General features: G+C 41.4%; 1 protein-coding gene across 1 annotated transcript in view; it reads right to left on the bottom strand.

The window, feature by feature from the left end:
• Positions 1 to 25320, bottom strand: part of LOC126109494 (ras-related protein Rab-27A) — a 75832-nt gene that overhangs the window by 7674 nt on the left and 42838 nt on the right. Inside the window, exon 5 of the mRNA XM_049914519.1 lies at positions 7314 to 7426. Coding sequence (XP_049770476.1) covers positions 7314 to 7426 — 113 coding nt within the window. The remainder of the gene's footprint in view (positions 1 to 7313; positions 7427 to 25320) is intronic.

Raw genomic sequence — 25320 nt, 5'->3', positions numbered from 1 at the left:
AAACCAAACTACGACAAATATAAAATATCCACCAAAATTTTGTAAGATAAGCAACTGAAACTATAGTACAAGGTAAAGAAAGTCAAATATTCTTGGGAAACAATCCAGGAGAAATGTTTATAAAAATCTGCTATAAAGGAAAGGACGAGCAAGATGGAAAGAACTCACAGAATAATTTAGAATACCTACAATACAAAATATTCACCTAGGAACCTTTTTTTTCTTTTTTTGTTTTTTGTTTTGTTTTAACCCTTAGCAGTGAAACCAGAATGCCCAAATGTCAAAAAAATCTTAGAACCAAACTCTAATAACTTACACACTTTCAGTTTTTCAAAAGCCTGATAAATCAGAAGGGCTTGAAAAATGAGAAGCATTTTAAAGGAAAACTATAAGGAAAATATTAGACTCCATATAAACATCAGATTTTGGAAATAAAGTAATAAATATGAAATTTATCAGAACATGTTGTTGTTGTTGTTGTGGTCTTCAGTCCTGAGACTGGTTTGATGCAGCTCTCCATGCTACTCTATCCTGTGCAAGCTTCATCTCCCAGTACCTACTGCAGCCTACATCCCTCTGAATCTGCTTAGTGTATTCATCTCTTGGTCTCCCTCTATGATTTTTACCCTCCACGCTGCCCTCCAGTACTAAACTGGTGATCCCTTGATGCCTCAGAACATGTCCTACCAACCGATCCCTTCTAATCAAGTTGTGTCACAAACTCCTCTTCTCCCAAATTCTATTCAATTCCTCCTCATTAGTGATCTACCCTTCTAATCTTCAACGTTCTTCTGTAGCACCACATTTCGAAGGCTTCTATTCTCTTGTTGTCTAAACTATTTATTGTCCATGTTTCACTTCCATACATGGCTACACTCCATACAAATACTTTCAGAAACGACTTCCTGACACTCAAATCTATACTCGATGTTAACAAATTTCTCTTCTTCAGAAACACTTCCCTTGGCATTGCCAGTCTACATTTTATATCCTCTCTACTTCGACCATTATCAGTTATTTTGGTCGCCAAATAGCAAAACTCCTTTACTACTTTAAGTGTCTCATTTCCTAATCTAATTCCCTCAGCATCACCCGACTTAATTTGACCACATTCCATTATCCTTGTTTTGCTTTTGTTGATGTTTGTTTTATATCTTCCTTTCAAGACACTGTCCACTCCATTCAACTGCTCTTCCAAGTCCTTTGCTGTCTCTGACAGAACTACAATGTCAACGGTGAACCTTAGTTTTTATTTCTTCTCCATGGATTTTAATACCTAATCTGAACTTTTCTTTTGTTTCCTTTACTGCTTGCTCAATATACAGATTGAATAGCATCGGGGAGAGGCTACAACCCTGTCTCACTCCCTTCCCAACCACTGCTTCCCTTTCATGTCCCTCAACTCTTATAACTGCCATCTGCTTTCTGTACAAATTGTAAATAGCCTTTCGCTCCCTGTATTTTACCCCTGCCACCTTCAGAAATTGAAAGAGAGTATTCCAGTCAACACTGACAAAAGCTTTCTCTAAGTCTACAAATACTAGATACGTAGGTTTGCCTTTCCTTAATCTTTCTTCTAAGATAAGTCGTAGGGTCAGTATTGCCTCATGTGTTCCAACATTTCTACGAAATCCAAACTGATCTTCCCCGAGGTCGGCTTCTACCAGTTCTTCCATTCGTCTGTAAAGAATTCGTGTTAGTATTTTGCAGCAGTGACTTATTAAACTGATAGTTCAGTAATTTTCACATCTGTCAACTCCTGCTTTCTTTTGGATTGGAATTATTATATTCTTCTTGAAGTATGAGGGAATTTTGCCTATCTCATACATCTTGCTCACCAGATGGTAGAGTTTTGTCAGGACTGGCTCTCCCAAGGCTGTCAGTACTTCTAATGGAATGTTGTCTACTCCCGGGGCCTTGTTTCGAATTAGGTCTTTCAGTGCTCTGTCAAACTCTTCACGCAGTATCATATCTCCCATTTCATCTTAATCTACCTCCTCTTCCATTTCCCTAATATTGTCCTCACGAACTTCGCCCTGTATAGACCCTCTATATACTCCTTCCACCTTTCTGCTTTCCCTTCTTTGCTTAGAACTGGGTTTCCATCTGAGCTCTTGATATTCATGCAAGTGGTTCTCTTTTCTCCAAAGGTCTCTTTAATTTTCCTGTAGGCAGTCTATCTTACCCCTCGTGAGATAAGCCTCTACGTCCTTACATTTGTCCTCTAGCCATCCCTGCTTAGCCATTTTTCACTTCCTGTCGATCTCATTTTTGAGACGTTTGTATTCCTTTTTGCCTGCTTCACTTACTGCATTTTTGTCCTTTCTCCTTTCATCAATTAAATTCAATATCTCTTCTGTTAACCAAGGTTTTCTACTAGCCCTCGTCTTTTTACCTACTTGATTCTCTGCTGCCTTCACTACTTCATCCCTCAGAGTTACCCATTCTTCTTCTACTGTATTTCTTTCCCCCATTCCTGTCAGAACATAGAAAAAATAAAAATTGGCCAGGTGCAAGTAGGACTCTCACACCAAGGGTACCGTACAATCTTAACTAAGTATATATACAGCTCACACATTCTAGAAACTGGTAAGTCAACAGCTTTTGTCTCTTGCTGACACTATTCTGGCAAAATATCGATCCCAAGGATTCCAATACTTTCGAGAATGTTTTAATTTATTGGATAAAAAATGACAAACGGATACTTTTCTTGTGTAGTATAATTACAAATTAACAATTTTTCCATTTTTTCCTTTACTTATACTGTGAAATGTTTCTTCTTGTCAAATTTCAAGATTCTATGTCAAGGGGAAGTGGCCTATAAAGTTTTAATGAATAAGTTTGTGAGTAACAAAACATATGACATAAATAGACTTATCTTTTCACTACACTGACTCAGAAGCCTCAATTTTTTTACTGCACCAAGAGACCATAGCCCTTAATATGTGACAAATTCCAACTTGATGCATCTACCCATTCCTGAGAAAAATGGTTTAGAGAGTCAAGTAGACAGACAGGTGGACAACAGAGTGATCCTATATGGTTCAAATGTCTCTGAGCACTATGCAACTTAACTTCTGAGGTCATCAGTCGCCTAGAACTTAGAACTAATTAAACCTAACAAACCTAAGGACATCACACACAGCCATGCACGAGGCAGGATTTGAACCTGAGACCGTAGCGGTCGCTCATTTCCAGACTGTAGCGCCTAGAACCGCACGGCCACTCTGGCTGGCTGATCCTATACGGATTTCGTTTGTAATGACCGAGGTATGGAATCCTAGAAATAACAGAAACGATGAGGATGATGAGATTTCTACTATTATTACCAAATGGATGATAAACAAGTAACTAAACTGATCCTCACATGTCTTTAAGGAAAAAAGTCAAAAATCACTTGGATTCAATAGAGACTTGTAAAGACACAACATTAAAGGAGAAGAAGTGATGCAAAGAGAAAATTTTTAAAAACTGAAGTTCTTCAAGGCAGAAAGAAAAGAAACATAATGAAACAATGAAGGAATACTGGAAGACAAGGAAGGAGCTACAAAAGATAAAGAACTCAAATTGGAATGGCCCTAAACAACAGAAAGAGAGACTGGAAGTGTGAACATAATTACTTCTTGGTTGATGTCTTTCTTACTGTCAATAATGCCTTGATGCCACAATTGCTGCCTCATTAATGTATACGGTTACAAAAACGTGTTAATAAATAATTCACAAATAAATAAATATCATTTTTTCCTGTGCTCCATGAAACACACCTTGAAACAATGAGCTGTAAATAAGTGCTCAACCCTCCATTGATCTTTCACCATGATGGTTCTCATGCTCAGTTTTGACCTTACTTTCATCTTCGCTCACCTTGTTGTATTTTCATGCAGCTGCACACTTGCCACTAAGTTTTACAAATTATACTGTGTGGGCTTCTTCACCGCCTGCAGAGTGTCGAGGGCTGTAAGAGAGCTCACAACTGTGTCAACTGACTATGAAATGATGCAAGTGCTTTCAAAAGCACTCTTCTGTATTTATTGCTCTAGTAAAACGATTGCACAGTTGGGTGATCAGATCTCACAATAACTTGAGCATCATATACTGAGTGATCTTATGACATCACCTCCAAGATTATATTAGTTCAAGTTATATACCAGCTATGATCAAAAAGCAACGGTAATTTTTGTTTTCCTTAAAGAATCATTTGTTCATCAACATCAACTTTGTCACCTTAAAAGTCTTCCCTCTCAAATACACTCCTGGAAATTGAAATAAGAACACCGTGAATTCATTGTCCCAGGAAGGGGAAACTTTATTGACACATTCCTGGGGTCAGATACATCACATGATCACACTGACAGAACCACAGGCACATAGACACAGGCAACAGAGCATGCACAATGTCGGCACTAGTACAGTGTATATCCACCTTTCGCAGCAATGCAGGCTGCTATTCTCCCATGGAGACGATCATAGAGATGCTGGATGTAGTCCTGTGGAACGGCTTGCCATGCCATTTCCACCTGGCGCCTCAGTTGGACCAGCGTTCGTGCTGGACGTGCAGACCGCGTGAGACGACGCTTCATCCAGTCCCAAACATGCTCAATGGGGGACAGATCCGGAGATCTTGCTGGCCAGGGTAGTTGACTTACACCTTCTAGAGCACGTTGGGTGGCACAGGATACATGCGGACGTGCATTGTCCTGTTGGAACAGCAAGTTCCCTTGCCGGTCTAGGAATGGTAGAACGATGGGTTCGATGACGGTTTGGATGTACCGTGCACTATTCAGTGTCCCCTCGACGATCACCAGCGGTGTACGGCCAGTGTAGGAGATCGCTCCCCACACCATGATGCCGGGTGTTGGCCCTGTGTGCCTCGGTCGTATGCAGTCCTGATTGTGGCGCTCACCTGCACGGCGCCAAACACGCATACAACCATCATTGGCACCAAGGCAGAAGCGACTCTCATCGCTGAAGACGACACGTCTCCATTCGTCCCTCCATTCACGCCTGTCGCGACACCACTGGAGGCGGGCTGCACGATGTTGGGGCGTGAGCGGAAGACGGCCTAACGGTGTGCGGGACCGTAGCCCAGCTTCATGGAGACGGTTGCGAATGGTCCTCGCCGATACCCCAGGAGCAACAGTGTCCCTAATTTGCTGGGAAGTGGCGGTGCGGTCCCCTACGGCACTGCGTAGGATCCTACGATCTTGGCGTGCATCCGTGCGTCGCTGCGGTCCGGTCCCAGGTCGACGGGCACGTGCACCTTCCGCCGACCACTGGCGACAACATCGATGTACTGTGGAGACCTCACGCCCCACGTGTTGAGCAATTCGGCGGTACATCCACCCGGCCTCCCGCATGCCCACTATACGCCCTCGCTCAAAGTCCGTCAACTGAACATACGGTTCACGTCCACGCTGTCGCGGCATGCTACCAGTGTTAAAGACTGCGATGGAGCTCCGTATGCCACGGCAAACTGGCTGACACTGACGGCGGCGGTGCACAAATGCTGCGCAGCTAGCGCCATTTGACGGCCAACACTGCGGTTCCTGGTGTGTCCGCTGTGCCGTGCGTGTGATCATTGCTTGTACAGCCCTCTCGCAGTGTCCGGAGCAAGTATGGTGGGTCTGACACACCGGTGTCAATGTGTTTTTTTTTCCATTTCCAGGAGTGTATAACACACTTGCACCAGCACTTTTTCCAATCTTGGAAGCACTACTGGAGCATATTTTTCATTATGGTGTTCAGTTCCTTCAGCAATTCTGATTTACCTCACCAATGGTGGCAAAACGGAATCCTTTCATGATTCTCTTCAGCCTCTGAAATAGAAAGATGCTGCAGGGGTCATGTCCTGCAAGTTTCATGGCTGGGGCAACATAAAAGTTAGTGTTGTTGTTGTTGTTGTTGTTGTTCCCCCTCCAAAAAGTCATGAACAAGCATTGAGGTGTAAGTGGGAGCATTACCATGATACAATTTCCATGAATGGTTTTGCCACAATTTTGGTCATTTTCTTTGGATTACTTCGCACAAATGATCCCATTGTAATTGAAGAAAGAGTCAGAGGAACCTTTACAAATGATTGAACTTGTGTTCAGTCTTGGCTCTTCAGGCTTTTCCACTGGGATGAATTTGACTTGGTTTCGACGTCCTACCCACATATACATATTTTGTCACCTGTAACAACATTTTTTAGAGTTCTGGATTCTTGTTGACTTCATTCAGCAATTCCTGAGCAATGTCTACACAATACCGTTTATGGTTGAAATTCAACAATTTCGGAACAAATTTTGCTGCAACATGTTTCATGCTCAAAACATCTGAAAAAATTGCTTGGCACGAACCAAAGGATTTGCCGACATCATCAGCAACCTCTCTGATGTTGATCTGGAGATTTTCCATTTTCTTTACTTCTTCCACACTACTGTCTGTAACTGATGTGCTACGGTCATTATCTTTATCATATTCTTGACCATCTTTGAGATGTTTATACCACTCAAACTATTGTCTTACTCATAACAGGTTTGGCAAAAAGCACAGTCAACATTTTGAATGCTGTGCTGCACTTTATTCCATTTTTAAAGCAAAATTTAATGCAATTCTCAGATCCACCTTTTTCGAAAGTAAACATTTGCTGAGCAGTACAAAATATGTATAACTGTCAACAGTAAATTAAATATTCAAAACAGCCGAAAATGCAAATGTACATCAGGAACATGTGTACCAACAAAGTAAACATTTCTTTTTTTTTTTAATTCCTGTAACTTTTTGATCACATCTCATTTCAGACTTAAAACATTTCCAATTGTTTTCTGGGGCATTTATATTTTAGGCAGCTCCTATTTCTCTCTGCTATCCAAAACACTACCAACCCATAACGCCAAAAGTTTAAGTGACCCTTCACAACAGGCAGAGAAGGTAAATTGCCATTACGCTTTGCCGATGTCCTGTCTCCACATTTCGTTCACCATCTGTGCACATATCAACACTAAGCGCACACAGCTGCATGTTTGCTATCTACTTACTACCTAAATTACTTTTCCTATGGTCATGATCATCTTTTGTCACCCTAGGAGGATAATAGTGGAACATGTTATTCCAGAGAATCTCACATTACTCTACAACCTCAATATATCTGCTTCAGTGCATTAACGGAGTTAACTAATAAACAGAAAATTAATAAGCAGGAGAAGGGAGTGGAAACAAGGAACTGGTTGTAACCACAGAAGATGTACTGATGACAGGATGTTTTGTAATACCATGGTTGCAATCACCCGAAACTATTATTAAATCTACAGGATTTGGTGTAGGTATCTTACCCGTATCTTTCAGCCATTTCTTTCGCCTTCTGTTCTGATATCACTCTCCTGTCTTCCATGTCGCACTTGTTCCCACACAACACAACATCAGGGTCCTCGCAGTAGGCATGTGTCTGAAAATCCGCACAATAAAACTGCTGGTACCAAAGCACAAAACCAAAATGCGCAAGCTTTATTGTGATAATATTATGCTTCTATTACAGTTCTGCTGTTAGGTAGTACTCTAGCAACATACTTTTTTAAGGGCCTCAGAAGATTTAATGTGAAAAGATGCTGAAAAATTAAAGAAGATTTCATGCATTAATATCCTATAAAAATTAAGGAATAGCTTGTTTGCAAATATTATAGATCTGCCCTGGTACAACATGCAGCATCCACCGCTCAGTGCCACAACCGTGCTGTTAGCGGCTATCTTTATTCCTTGCATTATTACTATAATTATTATTTCTTAGTTATAATGGTGACAAGGTATTCAAGACAGCTCACATGATTAAAATATTTCTCAACTTCCACCATCTCCACACATTACGTGAAAGAAGTGATCAGTTGCAAAATCTGAACAGGTATTCAACTATGTATACTTTCTGTCCTTATTTACCTTTAGTTGAGCAAATGATGTGAACTTCTAACCTATATGATGATTGCACAAATGAAAATACAATGAATAATGAAAAGATAAGATTGTTACTTACCACAAAGAAGACACTACGTTGCTTACAGGGGCAATTAAAAGACACCTACAAAGAGCTTTCAGCCACATCCTTCATCAGCATAAGATAAACAGAGAAACACCATTCATACACACAAGCAAGCATACCTCATGCACACATGACCACCAGCTCAAGCCAGAATGGCATTCTGCTCTGAGCTGCCAGAGATGGCGGTCATGTGTACATGAGGTGTGCTTGCTTGTGTGTATGAATGATGTGTGTTTTTCTGTTTCTCTTTAGCCAATGGTGGCTGTGGCCAAAAGCTCTATGTAGGTGTCTTTTATTGTCCCTGTAAGCAATGTGAAGTGTCTTCTTTATGGTAAGTAGCAACCTATTTTTTTCCTAGATTGTTCATATTCTTACCTGGAGTTTCCGTTGTTACAGTTAAGCACGTTCAGTCAAACTATCGCATTAGGAGTTAGCTGGTTGATCTCTGGAGGTACCCTAGAAGAGGAGGTGCGCAGTCCCTCGTAACTATGCTGTGTGCATATGCTAAAACTCCCTCCCAGTGATATGGTTTATAAAGTTTTCTCAATGCAAATGACGATAGCATATTTTAGGATTTGTGTCAGAGTTATTGATCCCATTCTGTGGACAATACTTTAATGACTGACATGGCTGTCTTCTTCAGATGTACCCAGCAGTGACCTTGCATGTATTCACTGCCTAACTCCGATGAGACCATGAGGTGTTGCCAGTGTGGGCAAAACTTAGCTCTCATTCCACAACGCACCTCTGATGCACATTTGTTTTCCTGTGCTCGTGCTGTTATACCTCCAAAAGCACATCTTGTAGTGGTTTTTGGTGCTGATAGATGATATGGCTGCTGAGGATTTGATGAAGTGAGTACTACAACCCAAGCCCTGCTTAAATCGTTGTCCCGTTTTGGATGGCTTTGTAATTTCCTTAATCATTGTTATTGTTGTCTTAAACCTTAAGCCTGATTTGATGAAGCTACCAATGCTAGTCTATCTTATGCAAGCCTCTTCATCTATGCATAACTATTGCAGCCTACATAAATTTGAACCTGCTTACTGTATTCAAACACTGGTCACCGTCTAAAATTTTTAACCTCACACTTTCTAGGCTAGGAACTTTATGATTCTTGAAACCACAAGAAATGGCCTACCAAGTGACCTTTGCTTTTAAACTAGATGTGCCATAAAACACTTTTCTGCCCAATTTGATTCAGTATCTGCTGGTGTGCTGCACCATCTGCCCATATAATCTTCACATATTTCAAACGCTTCAACAACTTTCCTGTTCGAACTGTTTATCATCCACATTCCAGTTTGCAACTAGGTTACTCTCCAGACATACACAGAAATGAAAAAAAAATTATATTTGATGTTAAACAAATTTCTCTTTTTACGAAATATTTTTCTTGCTATTGCCAGTCTGCTTCTTATATCCTCTCTAGTTTGACCACCTTCAATTATTTTGCTACAGAAATACCAAAACTCATCTACTGCTTTCAGTGCCTCATTTTGTCAATGTCGCCTGATTTAATTGACTACATCCATTACCCTTGTTTTGAGGCACCATCCATACCATTCAACTGCTCTCCCAAGTCAACTGCTGCCTCTGATGGAATTACAATGCTGTCAGCAAACGTCAAAATATTTATGTCTTCTGATTTGATTAATTACATTACTGGCCACTAAAATTGCTACACCACGAAGAAGTCGTGCTACAGACGCGAAATTTAACTGACAGGAAGAAGATGCTGTGAGATGCAAATGATTAGCTTTTCAGAGCATTCACACAATGTTGGCACCGGTGGCGACACCTACAACCTGTTGACATGAGGAAAGTTTCCAACCGATTTCTCATACACAAACAGCAGTTGGCCGGCGATGCCTTGTGAAACATTGTTGTGATGCCTTGTGTAATGAGGAGAAATGCGTACCATCACGTTTCCGACTTTGATAAAGGTCGGATTGCGGTTTATCGTATCGCGACATTGCTGCTCGCGTTTGTCGAGATCCAATGACTGTTAGCAGAATATGGAATCGGTGGGTTCAGGAGGGTAATACGGAAAGCCGTGCTGGATCCCAACGGCCTCGTATCACTAGCAGTCGAGATGACAGGTATCTTATCCGCACGGCTGTAACGGACCGTGCAGCCACATCTCGATCCCTGAGTCAACAGATGGGTACGTTTGCAAGACAACAACCATCTGCACAAACAGTTCGACAATGTTTGCAGCAGCATGGACTTTCAGCTCAGAGACCGTGGCTGTGGCTACCCTTGACGCTGCATCACAGACAAGAGCGCCTGCGATGGTGTACTCAACGACGAACCTGGGTGCACGAATGGCAAAACCTGATTTTTTCGGATGAATCCAGTTCTGTCATAAATAACTTTTCTGCCACCAGTCACATTTTTCTTTAATTTATATTTTACATGAAGCATTTGGGAAATGATTCTAATTTTCAACTGTGTTTTTCTATGTGTACTACACCATTTTTTGTAATGTTTTTCCATGTGTGACTACCTGCTTTGTTATACTGACTTCACTGCGATTTTGATGTACAGGGAGAAGAAAAATGCCAACTTGGCAGTCAGATAACGATTCCTCATCCCAATTCGACACAAAAGTGAATCTAGCAAACCCTAGTCCCACTAATAGGTTTAATAGAAATGCAGTTTCAAAACAGAGACTCTGGTAACTCTATACTGTGTGCAGCATGGCCAAGAATAAGTAGCAACAACTCTGCACTGTACTGGAGCTGTACCATTACCTCAGCAAGACGAAGCAATGCCTTGGGGGACTGATATGCAGGCTCGGCAATTTTCGAGTCGCATTCAAGCCAAACACTATTTTCAGTTACAGCATCAAACTGTATCCAACTTCCACTTCCAAAATGCAGTACCTTGTGTATTTCTTTCTGTTACTGTTACCTTTATTTAAACATTTAAGAATAAATTAACTTCTTACAGATGTAAACAACCACTTTGTTTTGTTCACAACATAAATAAAGCCAATAGAGAATAATAGTGGATACAGCAACATTGTCTGTATCCAATGACATGCAAAAAACATAACAGGTAGGCTACAATAGATTGTACTTTATCCTATGTGCAGTAATTCCATTCTGTACTTTTGACATCCAGGCTTATCTTCACAGAGCCTGTACATACAAAGATATGAGCAATGTTCACTTTAGAGAAGATGTTGAAAACGAACACCTTGCATTTGCAAACACTTCACTCACTGGATCATACTTTGCTGAACATCTGCATCCACCATTGCTGAAGCAGCCTGCACGCGAGCTATTAGATCGTGTACATCTGTGAGTGAAGTACTTTAAATTTTTTCCTTTAAATGTGCCCACAAATAAAAATCTACTGGATTAGGATCTGGGAAATGTGGAAACCAGAACACTGGACCATAATGACCATCCCTTTTCCCCGGAAATACTTCACTAAAAAAGTTGCAAACATTCATTCCAAAGTGTGGAGGTGTGCCATTATACTGAAACCATAGCAGTCACGGAACACAAAGTGGAACACTTTCTAATGTGTCAGACAAAGTATTGCAAAGAAACATACGGTGCAGTGGCACTTTCAACTTGTCTGGTAATAGGTAAGGTCCCAAAAGGTCTCCTTGCATGACTCCAGCCCAGAGGTTTATGCCATAGCATACCTGAAAGTCACATTCACAGATGACACGCAGGGTTGTGCTCTGAGCAAAATTGTCTGTTGTGGAAGTTGAAACTAACTTCATAAGTGAAGTTGTCATATTATTTCTGAAATGTTCATTATCTTCCACTTGGTGCAAAAGCCATTCACAAAACTGTACTCGTCAAATGTGGTATTCTGGCCACTGGTGTTGAGCAGTTTTTAATTGAGCAACATTTAAACAGCCCGCCTTTGAGATATTTGGAACTGCTTCGCAACATCATGGGTACTTCACCGAGGAGACTAGTGAATGGTTTCATGAATCACACTGTCTGTCTGTGGAGTATGTTTAGTCCTTGGACAACTTCTGTCCATCACTGAAAATCAAACAATGGCAAATTCAGGATGGCCTGTAACAATATTATGAAAACAATAGTTGCTACTCACCACATATCAGAGATGCTGAATTGTGGATAGCTTCAACCAACACGACTTTCACTTTCTTACAGTCTTTTTGTTGTGCCTGTCTGTGACTCAGCATCTCCGCTATGTGGTGGGTAGCAACCCTTTTTATAATATTGTTACACTCTGTCCATTACTTGTGAACAAAGATTACTGGTTTCCCGAAGGTGTTGCTCCAGTCAGATGCATCCAGTACCAAAAGCATATTCATTGCTTGCTTATTCCATCAGGCAACCACCCCACATCAACTTGACAGGACCACCTATGGTTGTGCACTGCATGGTTAGTACACACTTGCATGCAATTTAATGGATCCCATTTTCATGTGATAGGCTACTGTCATGTGACAAAATGATGTCCTGCTTGTAAATGACAAAAACTAAGGAATGGACATCTAAAAATATAAAAAATTAACATGATGAGGATTCGAATCATAGCTCCATGGTGGATCTGATCTACCAGCAGTCTATTCAGCAAGTTATGACAGCTCGTATGGTAATGTGGGGTGATACACATTCCTCTGTACATTCCAATGTGCTGCATGAAGCGACAGTGTTGCCAGCTTCTCGTTTTCATACATGTCTTTTCAAAATGTACCTGATATGATTTTCATAGATAAACTTTTGTCTCGAATCTGGATGAGGAATCACGTGCCAACCTCCAAATGTGGCATTTTTTCTTCATATTGTACTGCAGTAAAGCCAACAAAACAAGGCAGAACCTCACGTATCAATAACATTATGAAAAAATGGCACAGTACACAGAGAAAAATGTACTTGAAAATGGGAATCATTTCCCAAAATGCAATGGGTGAAATAAAAGCAAAAGAAAATCATGACTGGTAGCAGAAAAGTTATTTATAAAAATAACTCATTTATTTCTTCTCCCAGAATTTTAATTCCTTCAGCAAATTTTACTAACCTGTCTCACTCCCTTCTCAACCACCGCTCCCTTTTCATTATCCTTACAAATCCAGTTAGCCTTTTATCCAAGTTGTTCATTAATTTTTGCTGCATTACTGCTATCTTTTTAACTCATTTGGCATTCTTTTTTACATCCATTGTCACTAATTGTAATTCTGCCAGAGAAGGCATGGGCCATAGGTGTAAATGGCCTGAGTATGTGCAATAAACGATGAAATGATGATGGCAGAAGATTTGGAATATTGTCTGAACGGAATGAACAGTATCTTGAAGAGAGGTTACAAGATGAGTACCAACAAAAGCAAAACAAGGATAATGGAATGTAGTCCAATTAAATCAGGAATTCCTGAAATAATTATATTATAAACAGAGGTGCTAAAAGTAGCAGAGGTGTTTTGCTATTTGTGCCGTAAAATAAGTGATTATGGGTGAAATGGAGAGGATATAGGATGCAGACCGGCAATAGCAACAAATGCTTTCTTGTTAACATTGATTACAAATGTATGTCTTACGGAGTAGTTTCCAAAGTTACTTACCTGTAGTGTAGCTTTGTTCAGGACTGAAATATGGATAATAAACAGTTCAGACACGAAAATAACAGTAGCTTTTGACATGTGATACTGCAGAAGAATGTTGAAGATTATGTAACTAATCACAAGTTACAGTATCAAACTGAGGAGAAAAGAAATTTTGTGGTACAACCTAACCAAAGGAAGGGATCAGCTGATGGTACACAACATTATAATGTAATATCAATAGACTGATGGTAATGATGTGCATTTCGAACTGGATGTTCTTCACACTACAGTCATTGTTGTTGTTAAGTGTGACATTGAGAGAAAGTTGATGAAGTACTGTTCTGCACTAATAGTGAAAGGGAACTGAAGACTGAGTATTCTATGCCAACCTACAAAACCATATTTCTTCAAATATGGATCCAAATTTATATTTTTTACACAATTAAAAACAAAATGGAAAGAAACACCTCTGCTTTTGTACAAGTGACAGATTTACAGTTATGTGGCACACTTTCACTTGCACATTACGCTGTGTTGCACTCACAACTGTGCAATGGGAAATGAACCTTGCCCCTGGGAATCTGCCGACAGCAACAGAGATACCTAAGGTTGGTGAGTGTGCCAGAGGTAGCCGTGGATCAGCAACAAACATTACAACAGTTCAGTGCCCTCCTACACTTTTCCTTAAGTGACTCCACAATAGATTTTTCTGAAACAGAACCTGAAAGTGATCTGTTACAAAATGATGCAAAACATTTCTTTCCATCAACAAACATTTCAACTCTCCCTAGAGTCTCTTACATTTTCTCGAGCCTTTCCAGATTCCCTGAAATTTCTCAGTTTTAGTAAATTCAATTTTCACAAGGACTTCCTACTTTCCAGGTTTTATACACATATCACCATTCTCATAACAACACCACTAATAGTGCACATATGTAAGTTCTGTGGAATCTCTCTAACAATCTTTGCTCCCATTTGTGAGCTCCTAGAATTGCAACAGTCACAAGTCACTCAGTTACCTCCAATGCCGCACCGACAAAAAACTGATCTGTGTTGTTGAAACACTGTTGCAACTCATTTACTTTCTTCAGCTTAGCCCGACATCACACAAAACATATTCAGACAGGTATGTGGAAATCTCTGACCTTACAGAATAGTTTTACTGAGTTCATTCCACTGTTTTCTCTGTTTACTTGTTTCTGGAACACATAATATAAATAACTTTTCAGCATTAGTAGCAACTTTCAAATGCTGTTACACAGATGTTGACAGACTATAAAAAGAGCAATAGACCAAAATTATCAGAAACAGCAAGCGCTGTAATCACAACCTGACGTACGTGTTGCATACAACAGCAATAAATAAATAAGGCTATCAGAAACTTATGTCTGTAATGATACTTTCTTTTAATTTAGTCCTGGTAGAAACATTGAATTAGGAAATTACATGCTGAGAAAAATGTGGAAAATTCAGGTTCTATCAATATGCTATATTTTAAAGATATACAATTACTGCATTCAAATTAAATATTTCACACTTGCACTATCTAAATCAAAAATTTGCTTCCACTCTCCTGTAAGAGGAAGACCGTAAAGAACCATAATTCCTTTCCTGCCTGAAACAATGTTCACGGAAACAATTCTCAGACCGCACTCACATTTCCGCACAGATGACAGTTGGTTGACAATGACGGTCGATCGACTGACTCAGACTAGTGTTAAGGAGAGGCATCTCAAAGGTGAAACTGACAGTACTGTGACTTGGTCCACAGGAAAGGAAATCTGGTTACCTTTTGGTTTCCCTCCCATATGTTACTCTTAATGTATAAGCAGTAAAATATTACATACAGCCAATTGCACACTATATATTGACCTCTCCTTGAACTCATGCAACATTCAGCCCATAAACAGAAGCATTTAGATTTCATGCATTTTCCCTTTCAGAGCAGAGACAGAATAAAAAGCATCACATGCATGAGAATGCGTGTGGACACTCAATGGGTGTAAACATCATCATTAATATGTACAATAAAAGAACATAATAATATAATCTATTTGTTTGCAAGCCTATCTCTCTCAGCAGCTGTCATAATCAATTATTATTTATTTTTCCATCTTAGACTTACTATAATTAAAGAGTACTTCTCAGCTGATGCTTTTATTTATAAAGCACCTTCTGTGATCATTCTAGAAATAAGGACACCAAATGTACAACGTACAGGGTATCCCACCTAAACCTCCCTGATTTCAAGGACCCAGGAGAGAAAAACCACAGTAGAAACGACAATGAAAAATGCACCACATTGTAGGGCAACTCAAAGAATTTATATTCCTGTGTCAGAAGTGCCAAGTATCATCGCCAGAGTGCAGCATGGTCACAGGGAGTGAAAATGGCGACTCCACAGCAACGCACGCAAGCAGTAGTGTGGTTTGCAGAAACAAAATCGCCGATTATTGTGCAAAGAAATTATCGTCATGTGTATGAATGTGATCCACCTGATGTGAAAACAATTAAGGAATGGTATAGGAAGTTTCTGGCAACAGGATATGTTCTGAAACATTCTGACAGTGCACGTTATGGAATTTCAGAATAGACAGTGGAGGACATCAGACGAACGCTTCTCAGAAGCCCATGTAAGTCAATTTGTGAAGCATCTAGGGAACTTGATGTACCTCGATCAACATTGCATCGTGTAGTTCACCAGCATCTTCATACGTGTGCTTACAAAGTGAAAATTCTGCAACATCTGATGCCAAATGACAAACCACGCCGACAACAATTTGCTGCGGATATGCTGCAGCGTATTGATATGGATGCCAGCTACATCGAAAGATGTTTATTCCCAGATGAGGCAACCTTTCATCTATCAGGAGCGGTTAATAGGCATAATGTTTGGATTTGGGGTTCACAAAATCCGCACGTTGTCATTGAACATGTTCGTGATAGCCCTAAACTAAACATCTGGTGCGGGCTAATGCACAACAGGATTGTTGGACCGTTCTTCTTTGCGGAACAAACAGTGAATGGGTCAGTGTATCTGGACATGTTGGAGCAGTTTGTGTACCCTCAGATACAAGACTTGAAACCCAACATCATTTTTCAACAAGATAGAGCTCTGCCGCATTCATCAACGGCTGTTCGCAAGTTCCTAGGTAGGAAAATTTCCCAATCATTGGATCGGACACGGAGGACCCATTGCCTGGCCAACACGTTCACCCAACATTATGCCGCATGATTTATTTATGTGGGGATTTGTGATGGGCCGCGTGTATGCGAGCAAAGTGGACGATATTCCTACATTGCAACATCGTATCACTGGTGCAATTGCAACAATAACAGAGGAAATGTTACAAAGAACTTGGCAAGAAATTGAATATAGACTCGATATTCTTCATGCTACAAATGGTTCACATGTAGAGGTGTACTGATGATAAATAAATAAATTCTTTGAGATGCTCTACAATGTGGTGCATTTTTCACTGTCACATCTACTATGGTTTCTTTTCTGGGTCTTTGAAATCAGGGAGGTTTGAGTGAGAGACCCTGTATTAAGTACCCACACTTCCAGAACTACCACAGAAGATGCTTCCTAAATAAAAGTGAAACACATCTGGTGAAAAACACTATTTAACTGTAGTAACCATAAGACAGAGCAACCAATAATAATTAACAATGATAGAAAAATTTTTCTTCTGGCGACACCTACACAACATATTTTGGTAAAAGAAAGATGTATACTCAACTGCTTACCTGAAACGAATTATAACCAATGTGCAGGTAATGGAAGTTGCTTAAATCAGCCATCTGAACGTGCAGAGCTGCATGCAGAAACCAAGTAGTGTGGAAAAGGCTTGACATAACAACATTCATCAAAACATAGAACAGGGTAGGTGGGAAGCATCACACAAAGTAGAGCACAGCTTGTAGAGGTGACCTGTGGCAAAAAAGAAAAGATAGCAATATGTCTAATTGAGATATATAAATGCAAAAAGTCAGTGTGAGGCTCACAAACAAAGGAAACAATTTACTACTTCTCACTCTCATTTTTTTTTAATTTTCTACACTTTCATGTTACTTCCGCAAACACAGTGACCATCTTCAAAATTGCTTTTACCACTAACAGCTACAAATATACTCCACAGGTCACTGCACAGCAAATAGTGGGGAATAATTTGGACTATTTAGTAACCCCACTTCCTACTCCTACAGCAAATTGTGTTATATCAATGAAAATAATCAATTTTTGAAAATATAATTGGATAGACAAAAAAATTTACTCATAAAGCAGTGGCAGGAGAAAACACGTATAAAATTTAATAAACTGTGCAAGCTTGAGAGCCAGTGGCTCCTCCTCCTGGCAAAAGAGTTGGAGGGGAAGGAAGTGGGATGAAGAAAAAGGACTGGTGAGTTTAGGAAATGAGGACAGTTTGGAAAAGTTGTCCACGACCCTGGGTCAGGTGAAATTAACTGGACAGGATGGGAATGATCAGATTGATTGTTGGGGACTGCACCAGATGGGATTTGAAAACCAGAGAGGTTAAATGCAGAAGACGGGTGTTCAATTTAGATACATTGATAACATCCTTGCCATATGGACTCATGGTAAAACTGGCCTGTTAAAATTCTTGGAATCTCTACATACACTCTCCCAATTAAATTTCACATGGTTCTGTTCCATATCCCATGCCACTTTCATTGATGTTGACCTCATCCTCACTGAGTGTCACCAACACATTTCTGTTTACAGTAAAGCTACTAACAAACAACAGTATTTCATTTTGACAGTTGCCATCCTTTCCATATCAAACATTCCCTCCCACACAGCCTTGGCATTTGAGGCAAACATATTTGTTCTGATGAAGACTTTGTACAGCAGTACACTGCCATCCTACTTCAGCCTTCACTGGACACAATTACCCCACCATCCAAGTTCAAAGGCAAACTTCCCAGGCCACCACATCCAATCCTGGTACGGCTAATCCCTCCAAGCAACCCAGGAGTACACTACTTTTCACTCAGTATTATCCTGGTCTTGAATGTATTAATCAGCTACTTTTACAAGGCTGTGTCTTCCTAAAGTCATGCCTTGAAATGAGGTTCATTCTGTCTGACATTTTGCCCAGCACACCTACAATAAGACTTTCATCACCCTACCAATCTCCACAATATCCTTACCAGACCTATGTTATTTCTGTACCCATTTCTCTGCCTTATGGCTCCTACCTCTGTGACTGTCCTGTTATAAGACTTACCCTTTGCACCCTCTTACCACCACCTATACCAGTCCTTTAACTGGCAAAATATATTCCATTAAATGGAGGGTCACTAACTGAACAACGTATGTAGTGTAACAGCTGTTATGTAAATCTGTTCAGCCTTCTACACTGGTATGACTACCAACAAATTATCAGTTAAGATTAATGGGCATACGCAGGTGATGTACACTGGCAACACACAATATCTTGTTGCAGAATATGCCCTACAACATGAAAGTTATAACCTTGGTGCCTGTTTCATCAGACACGCCATCTGGATTCTTCCCCCAGATACCAGTTTCCCAGAACTCACCACGTGGGAACTAATGTTAAAACATGTTCCTGGTTTTCACCACCTACCTGGACTTAATTTATGTTAATTACACTGAAGAACCAAAAACTTGATACACCTGTCTAATATTGTGTAGGGCCCTGGTGAGCACGCAGAAGTGCCGCAACATGACGTGACATGACTCGACTAATGTCTGAAGTAGTGCTGGAGGAAATTGACACAATGAATCCTGTAGGGCTGTCCATAAATCCCTAACAGTACGAGGGGGTGGAAATCTCTTCTGAAAAGCACCTTGCAAAGCACCCAGATATGCTCAATAATGTTCATGTCTGGAGACTTTGGCTGCCAATGGAAGTGTTTAAACTCAGAAGAGTGTTCCTGGAGCCACTCTGTAGCAATTCTGAACGTGTAGGGTGTCGCATTGTCCTGCTGGAATTGCCTAAGTCCATCGGGATGCACAATGGACATGAATAGATTCAGGTGATCAGACAGGATGCTTATGTATGCGTCACCTGTCAGAGTAGTGTCTAGACGTATCAGGGGTCCCATATCACTCCAACTGCACATGCCCCACATTACAGAGCCTGCACCAGCTTGAAAAGTCATGTGCTGACATGCAGGGCCCACGGATTCATGAGGTTGTCTCCATACCTGTACATGTCCATCTGCTCAACACAATTTGAAATGAGACTCGTCCGACCTGGCAACATGTTTGCAGTCATCAACAGTCCAATGTTGGTATTGACAGGCCCAGGCGAGGTACAAAGCTTTGTGTCACGTAGTCATCAAGGGCACACGAGTGGACCGTCAGCTCCAAAAGCCCATATTGAAGATGGTTCATTGAATGGTTCACATGCTGACACTTGTTGATGGCCCAGCACTGAAATCTCCAGGAATTTGTGGAAGAGTTACACTTCTGGCACATTGAACTATTCTCTTCAGTTGTCGTTGGTCCTGTTCTTGCAGGATCTTTTTCCGGCCACAGCAATGTTGGACATTTGATGTTTTACTGGATTCCTGATATCTACAGTATCCTTGTGAAATGGTCGTATGAGAAAATCCCCACTTCATCGCTATCTTGGAGAAGCTGTGACCAATCGCTCATGCGCTGACTATAACACCACGTTCACACTCACTTAAATTTTGATAACCTGCCATTGTGGCAGTGGTAACACATTTAACACCTGTGCCACACACTTGTCTTATATAGGCGTTGCCGACTGCAGCACCGTATTCTGCCTGTTTACGTATCTCTGTATTTGAATATGCGTACCTATACCAGTTTCTTTGGCGCTTCAGTGTATTTTGTTTAGTTTCCTCAGTCTCGCGTTCCTTCCCAGTAACTAATCTTTTCTTCATTCCCTTTTAGTTTTCTATACTATCTTTTAGTTTTCTATACTATCTTTTATTTTCTGACCGTCTACTTCCTCCCCCATCTCTACCACACTTAGCTTTCTACTCTTATTAACTTGAGCACGATGTTTTGTCAGTAATCTCTGTCATGCTTATCTTCACCCTATCTTCCACCTTTAAGCTCTCACGTTTCAAATCTCATTCAATACAGTCCCCAACAATCAGTCTTTCGTTCACATCCTGTGTGGTAAGTTCCCCTGACCTGGGTGACTTTTCTGAACTCTCCCCATTTCGTAAACCTCCCCAGTCCTTTTCCTAAATCCCTTTTTCTTCCTCTCCAAGCCTTCTGCAAGAACAAGCAGCCACTGGCTCCAAAAGCTTGCACATATTTTTAGCTTTTATATGTCTTTCCTCCTGACACCGCTTGGTTAGTAGATTTTTTTAATCCATCCAATTATAGCAAACTGTGTTACCATTCTTTCCTGAAGGTATCAAGACTACAGTGTAGCCTCATATGGAAGTGAATTGTGGATGATAAACAATTGACACAAGCAAGAACACAGGCTTTTGAAATTTGCTGTTACAGGAGAATGCCAAGAATTAGATGAATAAATCAGATAACTACAGAGAAGGAACTGAACTGAACTGCAGAAAAAAAGAAATATATGGCACAGATTGACTAAAAGAAGGGACCACAACAATGGTCAATAGTGAGGGGAAAAGTAACATAATTAAGGAAGGATCTGTGGCAATTAGTCATATCCACAGGCAACAACTGATTGGATTGGATACTGAAAAAAGACTTGTCAGCCAAACTGGTGTAGTTACAGTCACAAGTGTTGACTGAAATTAATTTTCCTGTATGTTTTTAATGTCTGTGGATAATCAAGCAGCAATAGTTCAGAGTAACTGACAGGAGAGAGCATTTAAACACACATCATGTAGATGTTTGATAGCAGACAAATGTTTGGGGCTAATGAACTGCAAGATAATAAGGGTCTTTAAATAAATGCAGAAATATACATTATATGTTAAGGCCAGAAACTAAAGGACTGGAAGTAAAATAAAAACTCACAAATTTTCATTGACTTCATGTAACACAATGATGTTTCTACAATATGAAGGCAAATGTGCGTAGCTGTTCCTACACTTGGCTAATTCTTGCAGTGTACTTTATTTTCCAAACTTCTGAGACTGTTTTACAGTAGCGCTGTCTGTCTGTCTAATACTACTTTCTGCCAGACAGGAGAAAGTGAAAAGGTGATTCTAAAATCAATATGTGAAGATCAGTCAAATGAAAATCGTAATTCTATGTCTACATACATACAGCCACTTGAAGTGAACAGTAGAGGGTACTTCTGATTGTATCACATATTAAAGATTTCTTTTCATTCCATTTGCATACAGAGTGGGGAAACATGACTCTTTAAATGCCTCTGTGTGTGCTGTAATCAGTCTAATCTCTTCTTTGTCGTCCATACAAGAGCAATACAGAGGGATGTTTTAATACAGTCCTGGATACCTCAGCAATTCTCAAAAAGGCTTTTGTGAGATAGACTGTGTGTGTCTTCAAGTGTTTGCCCACTCAGGTTTTTCAGTATGTCCACGACATGCTACAGCGAGCTGGATGAAGCCTCAACACCTTAGTGATTTCTGTTTTATGCCAATTAGATTCTGGTCCAAGGAAACTTTCTCTGCCTAATGTTCCATTTCCCAATGCTGGAGACAATGTCAGAGGTTTAATGACTCAGGAAGTGGTTACAATCTCAAAGTAACCTCAGCAAGCCAAACAGTATGTACATAGCCGCGCAACAACTGGTTTGTGAAATCGTCAGACAGCTGGTTAAGATTGCAGAATCGTTTTGACATGTGTTCTGGAGCTTGTAGTGGGGAACAATTTGCACTGCTTGCTTTACTTAGAACTAAGACCCACAACTAGTCTAATTTCATTCCTCCTCCTTTTCTGTACTGCCACAGTAGCAGTGCATAAAACCCCTCCTATACACAGTCAAATGTGCACAAGAAATACAAAAACAAGGATCAACCTCTTCAATGGGCTATTTCTTGTGCCACTGTCTATTGCCATGTGTGTAATTACTCCCACATCTTGGGGCACTTCATGCAGCATGGCATAATCTGACAAGTTTTGGAGGACTTCTTTCAAATTGAGAGATTGTTACAATTGTAAATTGCCAACAATTTAGAGCTTTGTGCAGCGGCAATGTGACCACGAAAATAAGCATATTACACTTGATTTAATTTGATACTCTCATGAAGGATTTTATTGGAGGAGTGAATGTAGACCCATTATTTTTATAAAAATCTGTGTTTCTAGAATTCCTTTCCTTGATTAATACATTGAAAAATAAGGTTTCGGATTGATGCCTTGTAGGAATAACACTTTGAACAAATCCTAGTTGTCAACTGGTACCCATTTCTGCACACAAGATGGTTGTTTCAGTGTATTTGCATCTGAACTTACAAACTGTTCAGCATATTTTTTCATCTCGCTAACAATCATTGTTTTTCAGCCAAGTGAAAAAAGGAATGTGAAAATATCAAATGTATTTGGAGATTCCACAAAATGCAAACTTATTCCTATCTGCATGACAATTAACAGCCCGGATTCTGCACGAGCACTGTCAGCAGTCGACAATTTTTCGACATAGCCTTCACCTCTTGATGTTTGTCTATCACTGTCATGAAGGTAACCATCATTGCTATCTTCTCCACCTTTCGCAGCAATGCAGGCTGCTATTCTCCCATGGAGACGATCGTAGAGATGCTGGATGTAGTCCTGTGGAACGGCTTGCCATGCCATTTCCACCTGGCGCCTCAGTTGGACCAGCGTTCGTGCTGGACGTGCAGACCGCGTGAGACGACGCTTCATCCAGTCCCAAACATGCTCAATGGGGGACAGATCCGGAGATCTTGCTGGCCAGGGTAGTTGACTTACACCTTCTAGAGCACGTTGGGTGGCACGGGATACATGCGGACGTGCATTGTCCTGTTGGAACAGCAAGTTCCCTTGCCGGTCTAGGAATGGTAGAACGATGGGTTCGATGACGGTTTGGATGTACCGTGCACTATTCAGTGTCCCCTCGACGATCACCAGTGGTGTACGGCCAGTGTAGGAGATCGCTCCCCACACCATGATGCCGGGTGTTGGCCCTGTGTGCCTCGGTCGTATGCAGTCCTGATTGTGGCGCTCACCTGCACGGCGCCAAACACGCATACGACCATCATTGGCACCAAGGCAGAAGCGACTCTCATCGCTGAAGACGACACGTCTCCATTCGTCCCTCCATTCTCGCCTGTCACGACACCACTGGAGGCGGGCTGCACGATGTTGGGGCGTGAGCGGAAGACGGCCTAACGGTGTGCGGGACCGTAGCCCAGCTTCATGGAGACGGTTGCGAATGGTCCTCGCCGATACCCCAGGAGCAACAGTGTCCCTAATTTGCTGGGAAGTGGCGGTGCGGTCCCCTACGGCACTGCGTAGGATCCTACGGTCTTGGCGTGCATCCGTGCGTCGCTGCGGTCCGGTCCCAGGTCGATGGGCACGTGCACCTTCCACCGACCACTGGCGACAACACCGATGTACTGTGGAGACCTCACGCCCCACGTGTTGAGCAATTCGGCGGTACGTCCACCCGGCCTCCCGCATGCCCACTATACGCCCTCGCTCAAAGTCCGTCAACTGCACATAAAGTTCACGTCCACACTGTCGCGGCATGCTACCAGTGTTAAAGACTGCGATGGAGCTCCGTATGCCACGGCAAACTGGCTGACACTGACGGCGGCGGTGCACAAATGCTGCGCAGCTAGCGCCATTCGACGGCCAACACCGCGGTTCCTGGTGTGTCCGCTGTGCCGTGCGTGTGATCATTGCTTGTACAGCCCTCTCGCAGTGTCCGGAGCAAGTATGGTGGGTCTGACACACCGGTGTCAATGTGTTCTTTTTTCCATTTCCAGGAGTGTAAATGAAACAGTGACAAATCGTCCCCGCTAAAAGCTTCACAACACAGGTCAGTGTGACTCGCAATCTTAGACAGAAATGTGATGGCATCACAAACTGACTGTTCGGCCTGTTGAGCCTGCTTGAGGTGGTGCAAACCCTTAAATGAAATTTTTTCCTAGTGAAATCAGGCACTTCATAAGCACTGGTGACATCTAGTATGGCAGAAACTATACTGAAAAGTGATATAGCATTGTGCCACATATGCCTAATAAATACGACCACTAGAAACTGATGAAAGTACACTATGTGATCAAAAGTACCTGGACACCTGGCTGAAAATGACTTACAAGTTTGTGGCGCTCTCCATTGCTAATAGTGGAATTCAGTATACTGCTGGCCCACTCTCAGTCTTAACAACGGCTTCCACTCTCGCAGGCATATGTTCAGTCAGGTGCTGGAAGGTTTCTTGGGGAATGGCAGCCCATTCTTCACAGAGTGCTGCACCGAGGAGAGGTATCGATGTTGGTCGGTGAGGCCTGGCATGAAGTCAGTGTTCCAAAACATCCCAGAAGTGTTCTACAGGACTAAGGTCAGGACTCTGTGCACGCCTGTCCACTACAGGGATGTTACTGGCGTGTAACCATTCCGCCACAGGCCGTACATTATGAACAGGTGCTCGATCGTGTTGAAAGATGCAATCACCATCCCCGAACTGCTCTTCAACAGTGCGAAGCAAGAAGGTGCTTAAAACATCAATGTAGGCCTGTGCTGTGATGATGAAGAGGTCCCATAAGTGTGCGGGATGTCGCAGGAGACTCACACCACTGTACTAGGCAAGGTCCTAGCGGAGGTAGTTTGCCATTGCCTTCCTCCGATGGTAATGGGGACGGATGATGATGATGATGATGA

Source organism: Schistocerca cancellata, chromosome 12 (genome assembly GCF_023864275.1).
Source record: "Schistocerca cancellata isolate TAMUIC-IGC-003103 chromosome 12, iqSchCanc2.1, whole genome shotgun sequence".
Lineage (NCBI taxonomy): Eukaryota > Metazoa > Arthropoda > Insecta > Orthoptera > Acrididae > Schistocerca > Schistocerca cancellata.
The sequence above is the reverse complement of the archived record's forward strand: the minus strand, read 5'-3'. Positions and strand labels throughout refer to the sequence as shown.